The sequence below is a fragment of the Zosterops lateralis genome (assembly GCF_965231275.1).
Source record: "Zosterops lateralis genome assembly, chromosome: 4".
NCBI lineage: Eukaryota > Metazoa > Chordata > Aves > Passeriformes > Zosteropidae > Zosterops > Zosterops lateralis.
Genome location: NC_139765.1, coordinates 682,136 through 694,862, shown reverse-complemented (window position 1 = coordinate 694,862; position 12,727 = coordinate 682,136). Strand labels below are relative to the sequence as shown.

General features: G+C 44.0%; 2 protein-coding genes across 6 annotated transcripts in view; both read right to left on the bottom strand.

The window, feature by feature from the left end:
- The window catches only part of WNK1 (WNK lysine deficient protein kinase 1), a gene marked incomplete at its 5' end in the record, with an annotated part of 95,421 nt that overhangs the window by 23,761 nt on the left and 58,933 nt on the right, over nucleotides 1-12,727 (bottom strand). For all 5 annotated transcript variants that reach the window (XM_083859345.1, XM_083859346.1, XM_083859347.1 and 2 more), the window contains 6 exons: nucleotides 489-605; nucleotides 924-1,086; nucleotides 1,623-1,714; nucleotides 2,397-2,666; nucleotides 5,185-5,334; nucleotides 5,950-6,021. In XM_083859345.1, the coding sequence (XP_083715471.1) occupies nucleotides 489-605; nucleotides 924-1,086; nucleotides 1,623-1,714; nucleotides 2,397-2,666; nucleotides 5,185-5,334; nucleotides 5,950-6,021 (864 nt within the window). The remainder of the gene's footprint in view (nucleotides 1-488; nucleotides 606-923; nucleotides 1,087-1,622; nucleotides 1,715-2,396; nucleotides 2,667-5,184; nucleotides 5,335-5,949; nucleotides 6,022-12,727) is intronic.
- Nucleotides 6,031-9,497, bottom strand: LOC310908382 (uncharacterized protein). The gene has a single exon (XM_083859350.1). The coding sequence runs from the start codon at nucleotides 9,375-9,377 to the stop codon at nucleotides 8,334-8,336; it is 1,044 nt and encodes a 347-aa protein (XP_083715476.1). The 5' UTR covers nucleotides 9,378-9,497; the 3' UTR covers nucleotides 6,031-8,333.

Here is a 12,727-nt window from a genome sequence, read left to right as displayed (position 1 = left end):
TTTCTTTTGATAAAAGCCAAAAACAGCATTAGTCCCTGTGTTCAAAAACCAAAATGCAATTCCCCTTTCTTACTTTAAAGGCAGACTCTTCCCATTTTAATTGACAACAATTGTGAAGCATTTAAAGAATAAGATGTAGCAATGCCTGCTCTTAGAAAAGCAAGCAGAATGTTTTTAACCAGGCACTTCCAGAGGCTGCTTGCAGTTTTGAAAATGTCAGATTGAAAAAAACCCCAACCAACCAAAAAAACAGAAGCAGTTTTTTTACTTGATAAAACCCTCAATTCTAAGATTAAAACTGACAAAAATTTTCATGTGATTTGTGTGTGTAACATCAATTAATAATCAGACTGCTAAACCACTCAAGTTTCTAGTTGTGGCTGTGTATCAATGAGGTGAACACACACCCTGCTACATGGGAGACCAATTCTAAACCATAAACAAAAATTACAACTGAGTGAATTCTTTATGTCTAAAATATATCTTACCATAATTGTAGCTATTTCCTCGGGGTTATCACCATCCAAATCAAATTTGAAAGTAACCATTTTCCGATTGTGTGTCTCTAGCTGGCATTCCACTACCCGATCACCTTTATTTGAAACCTAAAGCAAAGAAAAGAACACTTCAAACCAAAGGCACAAGAATCTAAGTTAGCTGAGGTTTTAAGGTTCACTGAGACAAACTAACAGTACTGGTATAATACAAATATGTTTTATCTTTCCAGTCTAATAGATGGTGCCATGCAGAGCAGGATTTCTGTCTGAGGATACACTGAATATTCTGTAACAGTCTGTGGAACCATTTTTTGGTTCCATATCTAATGCTCCAAAAAGCTCTAAATAGATGATACTTGGGATGCTTGTAGAGGCTCAAAACCACACCAACACTACTGAACTGTCCCTAAGACAAGCAATACTCACATTTAGAATCCTCAGTTTGGGCCGGGAAGTCTTCTCGTGGCGGGAGCGGCTGCGGACGGACCGGCGCATGTGGCGCTTGGTGGTCCTCCCCTCGTGCCTCCCACTGGAGGTGGGGACATTCTCGTTGCCATCACTCAGTCCTGAGGCCACATCAGAATGGGCACTAGGAACAAAACGCAACTTCCTGTCAGGATCCATGCACTCCGTAACTGCAACAATACTGCTTAACCTACCCCATGATGTTCTGCTCTGGGAAGTGCAGATGTGTGTTCATCACTGAGTACAGGGAAAGAGCCCTGTCAACATTTTGTGTTGCTTAAATAGAAATTCTGGCTGTAATTATTTTGCTACACTTCTTGCAAGCTGAGTTGTACAAATCTATCTAATGTTTTCAAGCTGTTTGGAGTTTGAACTCTACTTAAGTGCCCAAAGGATGAAAAACCTGTCACTTCTGATCCATTTGACATGACAAAAAAGTTAATCATACACGACCATACTTATTCCCTCAATAAATCACAACCTACTCCATCCTTCATGACCCTGCTTTTTCTCTAGGAACTTTAGTTATTCACATCCTCAAGAGCACTCCCAGTGAACAAAAAAATATCCCTGGTGAAAAATATATCTAAAGATTATCCATGGAAGTGTAATCTAACACATGACATGAAACTCAGTGTGGTGAAAAGCAGCAATGCTCACCTATCCATAGAAGAAGCCAAGGGGGTAGACTGAGCAGGCTGTGTCGCTGGAAGAGTCTCTGAAGAAGCAGTCTGGGAGACTCCCTGAGTACCCTATGGATAGAAACCTACAATCAAGAACCCCCCAAAGAGCACAGCTCCTCTTCAAGCAACCCAATAGTCTTGAGTGTTTCCTCCCACACCAGTTGTAAAGCTGAAAGCTCTGCCTTTATAGAAGTTTAAACAGCTGACATCTAGGACAGCTTTAGTTTACAAGATCCTCTAGAGCAAACTGCAGTGAAGCAAAACATCATCTGAGGAGAGGTGAGGAGAGGAAACCAGCCACACGTCCCTTCTACTGCCACATGTCACTACAGCTGGCCATGCAGTCAGTCTTACTAACAGAATGTGCAGAAGGCAAAGCCAATGCAGAACAGAGACAATTCCAATTCTCCCTGCAAGAACCACACTGCAGGGAATAGGCATAATGACAGATTCTCAAAGGCTATTGACTGCAGCTTGTCTTTGATATGGCAAAAATCTTCTACAGTACTAGCAAGAAGTGAAGTGTTTTACTGCTTTTTGCCTGCAGGATGCACACTCACTTCCCAACAGAACAACCAGTGGCAACAAGGTCCCCACATTGGCATGACATTCTGCTGTAAGAAAAAGGTAATTTAAAATATTAACTTCCAACCGAAGACCAGCACAGAAGGGATTAGTTCCCCACGAACATACACTGTTGCACGAGTCTAACATCCAAAATCTATCGTTACATTATATTCCATATATTTACCTCCACCACTGCCTGCTGCGAGGGGGCAGATGAGGCCTGTTGTGCTAAACTCACAGGAGGCTGGGGCACCTGCACCTGTCCTCCCAGGCTGCCCATGGAAACTAGAACATTCTGTTCCCCATATGGCTGCACAACAGGAGCAAGGTAGCCTGACTGGGCCATGGCATCCGTGGGCAGGGGAGGGGACAGCACAGCAGAAGGAATGCTGGCAGAGGCCACAGCTGAGGAAGGGGCAGCGCTCGAGTCCGCCGGGTACCGAGATGGGAAACCCTGCAACAGAAATGAGGGACTCAAGTCAGTCAGTGGCTCAGCTCATTAGAAAACAGGACACTAATAAAAAAATAGCAGTTCCAGGGGCACGTCCTGACCTTCTGGACTTGTTCAAGCACTCCCAAAATCTTCCCAAAGAAGTGGAGCAAACTGCTCATGCAGGCAGCATGCAAGTCACCACACCCAAACAAGCAAGGTCCCACTCACAGTCCCCAGTCTTAGGCAAAACAACCTTCATCTCCCAACTCTCACAGCTGCCTACAGAGCTTAAGATTTTAAAGCCTAAGATTAGAAATGAGCTTGAAGAATTTTCAGGCTGAACAGCTACAGCTTGGATGTTATACAACTGCTGCCGATTCTTGAGATTAAATAGCAAAACCACTCTTTTGCTCTTCCTGTCCTCTCGTAATGAGCTGACCCAGAAACAAGGAACACTCCTACGATTATTCAGGTTGCCACTTTTACAGTGAGTGATCACACAAAGTGGCTGAAGCAGCCTGTGCCCACCAGTCCAGCAGTTCACAGCAGCACCAGGTACTTACGTCACATCCAGGATCCACGCTGCCTGACTGACTCCTGTGAACTCCCTGCCCCACCCCTTCCCACACTTGGAATGAAATATTGACATTGTTGAACATGCTGCCATTGATTTTCTTTCCAACACACATCTCCTATTTTTAAAGTTACAATTTCTTATTTTCTTTTTCCCCAAGCTGACAGATCTCATGAATATGTAGCTGTCTTCTCTCACACAGTGGTTGAACAAAGCCCTGCACTATGATTCTGTCATTTTAGACAAATTCCAGTGCCAAATATGAAAAATTCAAAACATATGGTTGTCCAAGGACCTTTTTTTTCTTCTCTCCTCCTTCAAATGGTTCTTCACCACACAACAGAATCTCTCCTAGTGGCTCAATGGCTCTCATGTGAGGAGTGAGCTGGCCAGGGCACACGGCTCAGACCTGACCTCAGAGGAACGGGCAGAAACGTGGAGAAGAGGTCTGCTGGCTTGCAACAATACCTGGTAAAGAGCATCTCCAGCAGGAAGTGAAGCTTCAGCAGCTTGTCCAATGCTGACTGGCAGTCCCACGGCCTGGACAGGAGGCTGCAGGAGCACCTGGCTGGGCAGCTGAGCCCCAGGCTGCAGCAGTGTGGGCAGCTGGCCAGGGACACCGCTGGCTCCTACGGGAACAGCAGCTGCCGCTGCAGACGTGGCCAGCGGGAGCAGGGGCTGACTGATGGCAGCTGCCATGGAAATGGGCAGAGACTGGAAACCTGCCTGAGCCACTGTCACAGGGGCTGCTACAGGCAACTGGGACACCGGGAACTGGGGAGCCACGGGGGCTGGCAAGGCCTGGCCCATGGGCACAAAGTGAGAGCCAAGGGGCACTGACGGGGCAACTGAAGGCTGAGGGAGAGAAGATGCTGCAACAGGTAATTGAGGCTCGCCTTGGATGATCGGCACTGCTTGGGAAACAGGAAGCTGGGGAGGTAAAGAAAATAGAGATAGATATGGTTTTTAAAGCAGGGTTGCGGAAAGCAGAGTTTTACACATTAGTCAAAGAAAGCATTATTCCAGTTACGGCACTCTGTTAGAGTGGCTGGGAGCACAGTTGGCAGAGTGGCTGGGAAGCTGGCTGCTCCAAACAGCCCTCACTTTGCAACACTTCCCTTCAAGAACTCAACAGGCTCTTGAAACAGACACCCACAGAGGGTGAAAGAGCAACATTGGAATACCCTGAAGCACTGATTTGTGCATAAACAGAATCAAATTCCCCTCAACTCTGTCCCCTGACCCAGGCCTGCCTTCTTACAGCAAAGAAAGGCAAATCTTACAACAAATCTGTCAGCTTTGAGCATGGGGACTAAAGCAAAGGAGAATCAAAATCCACTGTGCCAGCGCTGAGAATGGCAGGGAATATGTCAATTAAAGCCAGCAAATGATGCAACTGGAAAGGCAGTTTAGATGAACAAGCAACAAAACAATAATTTTAAAAACAAAACTGCGGCTCACAGAGATATGAGCCAAAACAAAGCAATATTCAGTAACAGAAGCTTTTTGATCAGGAAGTAAAAAAGAAGAGCTGAGTAAGAAAGATGACAGAATGAAGAAAGGAGTCCTATAGTTCACTACCTAAATAAGTGAGTACGTTTTACACATGTGATGGTGCAGAAGATAAACAGTGGATGGGAAACAGAGAAATGATAAGTTCCTGTAAATCCATTCACAATACACCATTCATCAATATGCCTCCTGATATTTTTGCCATTTAAAGATCTTTGTGCATGGAAGTGCTCTCCTTCCCTCAAATTACTCACGACTGCCACATGCAAAAGGGTTTCTAAGACATTTTCCAACAAAATTGACAGTTATAGTACAATAAGAATACTCTTGTTTGGATGAATGTTTTGAAACCATTAGGAAGGATGACAAAAGTGAAAGCAGCAGCATATTGAATGTACCAGCTGTGAAGAAAAAGAAAAAAAAAAATCTTCTGCTAGAAAGAATTTTGTTTACCTGAGTCCCAGCTGCTGCCTGAGGCATTGGCATGACCTGTGAAGTTTGAGTTTGAGAGACAGTTTGTGCAGGAGTGGTGCTGGCAGAGACTGAGGGCTGCTGCAGCTGGTACTGTCCAGGCTGTTGGGAAGAGGCTGGCTGCTGTGCACTCTGTGGCAGGAAAAAGATGAAGAAGCTGTATTACCCCACAAGTTTCTTAAAGCATATCCCACTAAATTTCTGCTTTTCACTCTCTCCTAAGTGATAACAGGGCTTCCTCAGAATATGCCAAGTCAGTCAAGCTTTAGCAATTACTTATTAGCATTAATGATACAATTTAAGTATTGACACCAAATCTTGCAAGAGAATTCTTTCTGTGAAACCAAGAATGAAGATTCTATAAAGCAAGACAAGGCAGTTAAGAGAAGAGAATGCTGCAGATCAGATTTCCAGGTAGAAGAAATCATGAGAACAAAGTCTGCCTGTCTGGACAGTCTAATCTGCAAATCCTGCCATGTCTCCCCTTGGACAGGAGCACCACTGCAAGCTCAGGTGGGTGTTGGGAAGACAGGAATGGGGAAACAAGCATTAACATGATTTGTAAAATACATCTCCGAAAGTTAATGTGTATCTCACAGCATGTTAGACTGGGGGAGAGCCAGAGGATTCCTTTGCTGCAAAACTATGGGTCAAATGGTGACAGAGGGAGTCAACTGCTCTTCAAAGAGTCATCACAATTCTACACTCTGAGTACTTTAGTCCCGAGTTTAGGAACTGTGATCTTACCTGCTGAGTGTGTTGAGTAGGCTGGGATGGCACCGATGCATTGCTTGAGGCTGGCTGGCCTTGAACCTGTGTCTGGAGGGAAAAAAAAGGGAATTAGCTGAGAAAACCTCTATGGTTTCTGCTGCAGGCAGTTAGAAACAATTCTGCCTGGAATGATCTGGCTGGAATAGGTTTCTAGCCTGTACTTCTGGCCAAATCCCATTACGACAACCAGAACAAAGCAGAGTGATCTGGAGGAGTTCTGGACGTCATTCTAAGTCTTCCAAAAATAACAAATACAGAAAGACTCTGCAACCCACATGCCCCTCAACACAAGACAGAGCAGCCTACCAGCTTCTTCTTCCACTGGTGATGCTTTAAGAGCAGGATGCCTTGGTAGGGTAACTGGAAATAGATGCATTAAGCTTTACCTTTACATGTGTTCTAAACACAGCCAGGTGGGGCAATAAAAGGAGGCTACATGGAAATAAAACTATCCATAAAAGAAACGAGCACGAAGATATACAGAACTCTAGACCAATTACAAAGTACCCAGTACACATAAATGTCATGAGTTTCCTTTGAGAGGCACGTCAAAACACAGGCTAATCATCATTCCCAGAGTCACCACCATCCAAAGGCTACCAAGAGTCAGATATGGAGGAATATGAGGGTTCACATTCTAGCTAAGACAGAATTTTCGAGTAAGCAACGAAAAAAATGGATGAGCGGCATACAAATGAACGTGGAAGATGCAGTGGAAAATGGAATGGACTTTTATTATTATTTTTGTGGCTGAATTTTTTTTTTAATCAGATCTCAGGATCTGCATTACTGTTTTTGCGCCAATTGTATTTCTTTATCAGCTCCTGGGAGAGAACTAGACAAAGACCTCCAGATGATTTCCCTGAGCATGCACCACTTGGGTGAGCTGCCTTTGCAAGAAGCATATCTGGTGCATATGCATCATATCAGAAATATCTATGAAAATTCCTTAATGCTGTCATCATGCAGCTTGCAGAAGCGCATTAGGAACAAGTCTGTTAAAATTACATACTTTTCTACTTATGGAAGCTTTGGGGAAAGCAGACTGCCAATGAAGAGAACCATTTTTTTCTTTGCTGTTTTAGAAGCTTCAGGCCCTTGCTGGTTAAGATCTAAACATGTGCTACACCCCACTGCTGGAACATGTGTTCACATCAACTCAGTTTGGGTTTCAAATTCTCATCCTCTCATGTATTAGGGAAAAGATCCCAGAATTTATATTCTGCCAGAAAAGTGACCTCTTTTTTTGTTTTCCAGATGTATTTTATATCCATCAGAATTCACCTCCTGAGTTTAACAAAGGTTTATAGAGAAAAAAAATCTCCATGTGGTTTTCAAAGTTCTTGAGTAGGAGATTCATTCTACAAATTCTACAGCACAGCAATTGCTATCCATTAGACTAGTAATGAAAGCTGTTCCAGCTTTACTAAAACACCTTTAATATCCCTTACAGAAAGCCTTAAATACTTAATTCTTGATCTTATCACAGAGAGCAAAATGATTCTCCTTCACATAAATCCTAAAGTTGCTAATACTCCAGTAACTAAAATGTCAAAGCCCCTAATTCCAAGGGCAAGAGGTAAGAGAGAAGTCTACTTAAAGTAAATCCTCTCTTTTCACAGAAAGTTATGAGACTTCAGACTAGGAGTGCAGACACAATGTATATATAGACACACACCTCACAGTGCACAGAGAAGTGACCATTGCAAATACCACAAGTGCTGATAGAACACACATCTCCAAACTAAGCTTCAGGCCTCCAATTTTGCTGTTTGAAAGGACACCACATAAGGCACCACACCATAAGGTGGCAATACCAACTAGCAAGAGTTGTTTGTGCCATTAATTAACTACTCGGCCTGTTTAGCTTCATCAAAGACTTCTTCAACAAACACATTTCCAAATCCATGTACACATACATAACACAGCTCCTTCCATTCCTCTCTTCTCACTTTCTTTCCCCAAGTCTAGAAAAAGCTCTTGCATTTTGGACAGTCACCAAAATAACCTTGTTGTCTAACAAACATTTGTATGAAACTTCAACCTCAAATAACACATTAAAATGGCTAAAGAGCAGCAACAGAAACACAAAGCAAGTTGTACCACCACTGCTGATCCTAACTATGGAGAAGATACATTTCACTGTTTAAAAGCCGATTTGGTACTCCAGCACTCTCAGCAAAAGAGCAGCTAGTCCCAGGAGGAACACTGACCATTTTTGACTTTTAACACAAAAGCCCTACCAATATTTCAGCCAAATCTGAACACAGACCAAAGGGTTGCTAATGCCTCATTACTTCATAGCAACCCAGTCCAGTTAAAGACTTTTGGTGGAAAGACACCCCCATGAGTGCTAACTCTTAGAACCACATGGAGCAGGTCTCAAAGCCAGGTTTCCCTTTTATACGACTCATAAAAAGCAGCGGAATTGCGGAAGGGTTTGCTCCTGTGACCTGAGCATAGGATGCAGGTGGTCCTGATGGAAGCGAGGTGGACAAGGCCTGCTGAGTTGAGGCTCCCTGGGGGAAGCAGATGAAGAGCTGCGACTCTTGCAACACCTTCTGAGGCAGCTGAACAATGGGCAATGAGAAGTCTGAACCAAAAGCAGAAGATGATCCCCCTGTAGGGGGAGGAGACTGGAAATCACCAGCGTCAGAGGAAGTCAGCTGTGAGGAATCACTCGAGTACTCTGGGCTTCCTTCTGGCCAGCTGGGCCTGGCAGAGCCCGCTCTGGGAGCCAGACAGGGCCAGTGCTCCTCAGTGACGGGCTGCAGGCGGGCAGGCCCCGCGGTGCCCTGGCTGGGCTCGTCCTGGCCGCTCTCCAGGGAGCCCCGGCGACTCCTGTGTGCCCGCGGGGGCGGCCCCTCTGCGGCACAGCCCGCGGGGTGCACATGGAACTCAAACACGCGGCCGGCTCTGCCCTCGGCGCCCTGGGACAGCACGGCCGGCGCCGAGCGCGGGACAAATACCTGGTGGAACGTCATCTGAGCCGGCTCCGCAGAGCTCAGGGGAGCCGACACACTGCACAGCGGAGACAGGGGCCCCAGGCCGGCATCCAGCCTCAGGTTCTGAACGGGTCTTGCCAGGTATGTCTGCCCCGAGTGAAAGTCGAACACTGAGCTTTGTGGAGGACCACCTTGCCCATGGTTTGACTCAGAGACCTGCTTCAAGTGCTGCTCGGCCGCGTGAGAGTTAAAAGCTACTTGCTCATACTGCTCCGATACCTGTGATGGATAGTGCACGCCCACCAAATACACGGCTTCGGGATGCATCCTGTAGTGAGCATCCTCTGGAGGTGTTGGTCCAGATCTATAGTCACCGTGCACAGGAGCTTGCTCAAACACGGGATTAACTTGCACATGCAGAGGCTCCCCAGCCACTCTCTGAGCTGCTGTGCCCAGCATAACAAACGCCTCTGGAGTCCAATTGGTGGGACTACCACCGGGCGGAACTAAACTCTGGCCAGTCTTCAGCAAGGGCTGGAAGTGGCAAGTTTGGGCTTCCAAAAATGAAGTGCTCTTGCGCCGCTGAGCGACTGCCACCTTCGGCGGGCAGACAGGTGGTGGTGAGAAAGACACCGGCCGTTCATGAACGGTTGGGAAAAATATCTGAGAGTCTGGGAACGGTGGTGTTCCCCCACGAGGATGCTGAGGCTGTATTGACATGAACAAGACAGGTAATTCATACATTAAAAGTGAAAGCACATCAACATGCACAGTTCACTAGGCAGTTCTGTGAAGTAACTTTATAGAATTCATACTCAATTCATGGTCAAAAACATACAGTACTTAGGAAATCTAGGTGAGTTGTAAATATCCATTAAATACATCCGTGGCAGGCATAGCTACAATTGGGAACATTTGCTGGTGTTAGAGCTGCTTTTCCAGTTCAATTCCAAGAGTTCACAAAAAGAAACCAATTTAGCTACTGACAATGGAATGAGACTTATTGTCACAGCCTGGCCATTGTGATCAGTGCTTGAAATCCAATCCAACCCCTGAGGTCACTGCCATATGTGGAATATGAAATTCAGAACTTGAGAGCAGCAACAATGCAGAGCCTCTAATGTGTACTTAGAAGATGACATTAGATGTTAGTATTTTCCAATACAAAACCCACACTGCTAGTGTCCTGTACGCTATCCAAAAAGCTAAAAGGAAATATTTTGTAAGACAAAATCGACCATTTAATCACTTATGATCAGACTCTTTCATATAGAAAATTAGCACTCATTAAAACAAGCTTAACTCCTGCCTGGACAACAAAACTTCACAGGTTTAATAACAGCAGAGTCCTTAGGCAGTTCCTCTCCATCTGAGGTATTACTTCAGAGGAGGTTCCATCTTATCTAAGAGTTGGAGAGAATATTTCACTAAAGAGAGTTCTATGTAAGAACACCAAACAATTCAGTAATTTTGCATCGTTTCATCTCTGCCTGCAGTGTTGCCCAGGGACAATGTATTCTCTTCCCTAATGGAAAATAACTTGCAGGAGCCAGTAGTAAATATACTGTCCAAGATAAATGGCATTTATGACTTTTTCAAGTTGCTGTTTCCACATTGTTTACTTTCTCCCCAGACTCTTTTTGTCCAGAAAAGCAGCAGCAAATTTCCATATTGACCAGTGCTAATGAGAAGGTCCTACAAATGAAGTACCTTTCCTATGTTCTAAACCTGGTTCCACTTACTTCATTTACACAAAAATGCTTCTCAAAACTTATTTTGTGTAAACTGAAGCTCAAAATGAAAAGCAACTACCTCCTCTATTACACCTTATCTTTGCATCTGTCTTTCTAAGAAACATGAAACTACTTTTTTCCATTAAGAAGCAGTTGAAGCGGCATTTCTGATAAGAATTTACAGAAAAAGCCTCAGAAGTATTCATATTCTAAATATCAGCTAGCCAAAGCTTTAAGAATAAGCAGCCACAGCAATGAGGCTTTAAAAGCTGATTGTTTTGTGCAGGGCATAATTAACATTCAGCGTTTACTCAAAAGTCGTCTGACTTTGGGTAATAAGAACTACTGTTCCCTTTACTTGGATAATTTAAATTTATACTATCCTAAAAGACAAGAAACAAGCAGTCAGCCACTGTTTGATAATGTTTACAAGTACTGCTTCATAGAAATAAATAAAAATAACAAAATCAACATTCCAGCAGCACAGTCTAAGGAATTGACTCTTCTTCCATTTTTCTCCCTTTAAAAATGCCCAGAGGCCAGGATGTATTTAATGATAACTTATCTTACTGTGCCAGGAGGCAAATGGTAACACATACAGGACTGACAGAGAGGGAGGGCAGGCTGGAGCGTCGATGCTTGCGTGGAGAGGCAGAGTGCATGGGCAGGACACTTTCCAGGGCTTTAGAAAGCTTTTCTGCAAAGGTTTCTTCAGGGACAGTCCGAAGGCAGAAAGGAGAAAGAGGTGCAGACAGCGCTGGTGGTGGGGTGCAAGGAGCACTGAGAGGGATGCAGGACATACAGGGAAGAGCAGGAAGGTGGGGGACACAAACTGACATGCTACGACCACGTTGAGGCTAAAGGAGGAAAACAAAAGTTAAGAATTGAACACGTCAAAAAGAAAAGGAAAAAAGTAATAACAAAACCAGCAAAAACTATAATGAGGTAGAAAAGAAATGAAGACACACAATGGAAGGCCCAGTATTGACTAAAATGTGGTACCACAAGATATGAAGATGCTGAATGGATGCCAGGACACATTGGGAACAGGCTGTGTGCACCTCTGAGGACCCCAGCCTGCCTTAGGCGACTGGGCAGTGTGGAAAGCTCCCTGGGACCCTCATGAGCAACATGTGCAAGGCAAATCACACAGAGAATGTTGTCTCTGGGGCCACAGACAGCCCACAGTGTGTGTACTCAAAGTAGCTCATAGCCTGACAAATCAAAACTTAGATACTAATGAGCTTTCAAACATTCATTCATTTTTAGGGTGAATGCGTGTTTACAGGTATCACCCAGTTCCTCTGCTGAGTGATGGGAACTAAATGGATGCAGCTGGATCTTTATTAACTGAAACATTACATCAAAATTTAAACCTTACACCCTCTACAACATGAGTGGTGGAAAAAACTCAGTTTAACCTGTGGAAAATTCTTTAAAATTAGTCTTAGACCAGCATCTGGGAGATGCTGGGCCAATAAAAGCATCCAGATTTTGTAATCTTGCCACAATCCAGGAGGCAACAGGTCAAAATCAAATCAGAAGAAATGGATTAAAGTTTTGAGGTGGGATTTGCATTTTTTTATTATTTGGGGGGTTTTGTTATTGCCTTTTTTATTTATTTTGTGTCGTATTGTGTTTTGCTGTGGGTTTTTAAGTAAATGGAAATGTGATGTTTTTAAAGAGGCAGTATACACTTCTTATGAAGATAATCCACAGTATCTTAAACTAATTAAAATCAAATACAGACCTCCAGAGACAAAACAGTAAGATATTCAGTGGAGATCTGACTTTCAAGATTTCTCTCGTGAGAAATCTTGCTAGACTGATGAAAAATTTGGGAGAGAGGTAGGAAAGAACTCAAATGGTTAACTACCATTATATAGTAGGTGATACATCTTCACCTATTCCAAAGCAGGAGCAGTAATACATCATTCCTGACTCTAATTTATCTAAATAGTTAAGAAATATCTCCACTGATGGAGGCTACAATACTTATCTTTGTAGAGTATTGAAAAAACCCCTTCCTAAACAATTCCATGCTGCAATTTAGGCTTATCATTCCTTATTCTAACA

Bases quoted from the DNA above. Each gene is read 5' to 3' on its own strand.
- LOC310908382 (XM_083859350.1), bottom strand. From the start codon at position 9,377: ATGCTGGGCACAGCAGCTCAGAGAGTGGCTGGGGAGCCTCTGCATGTG.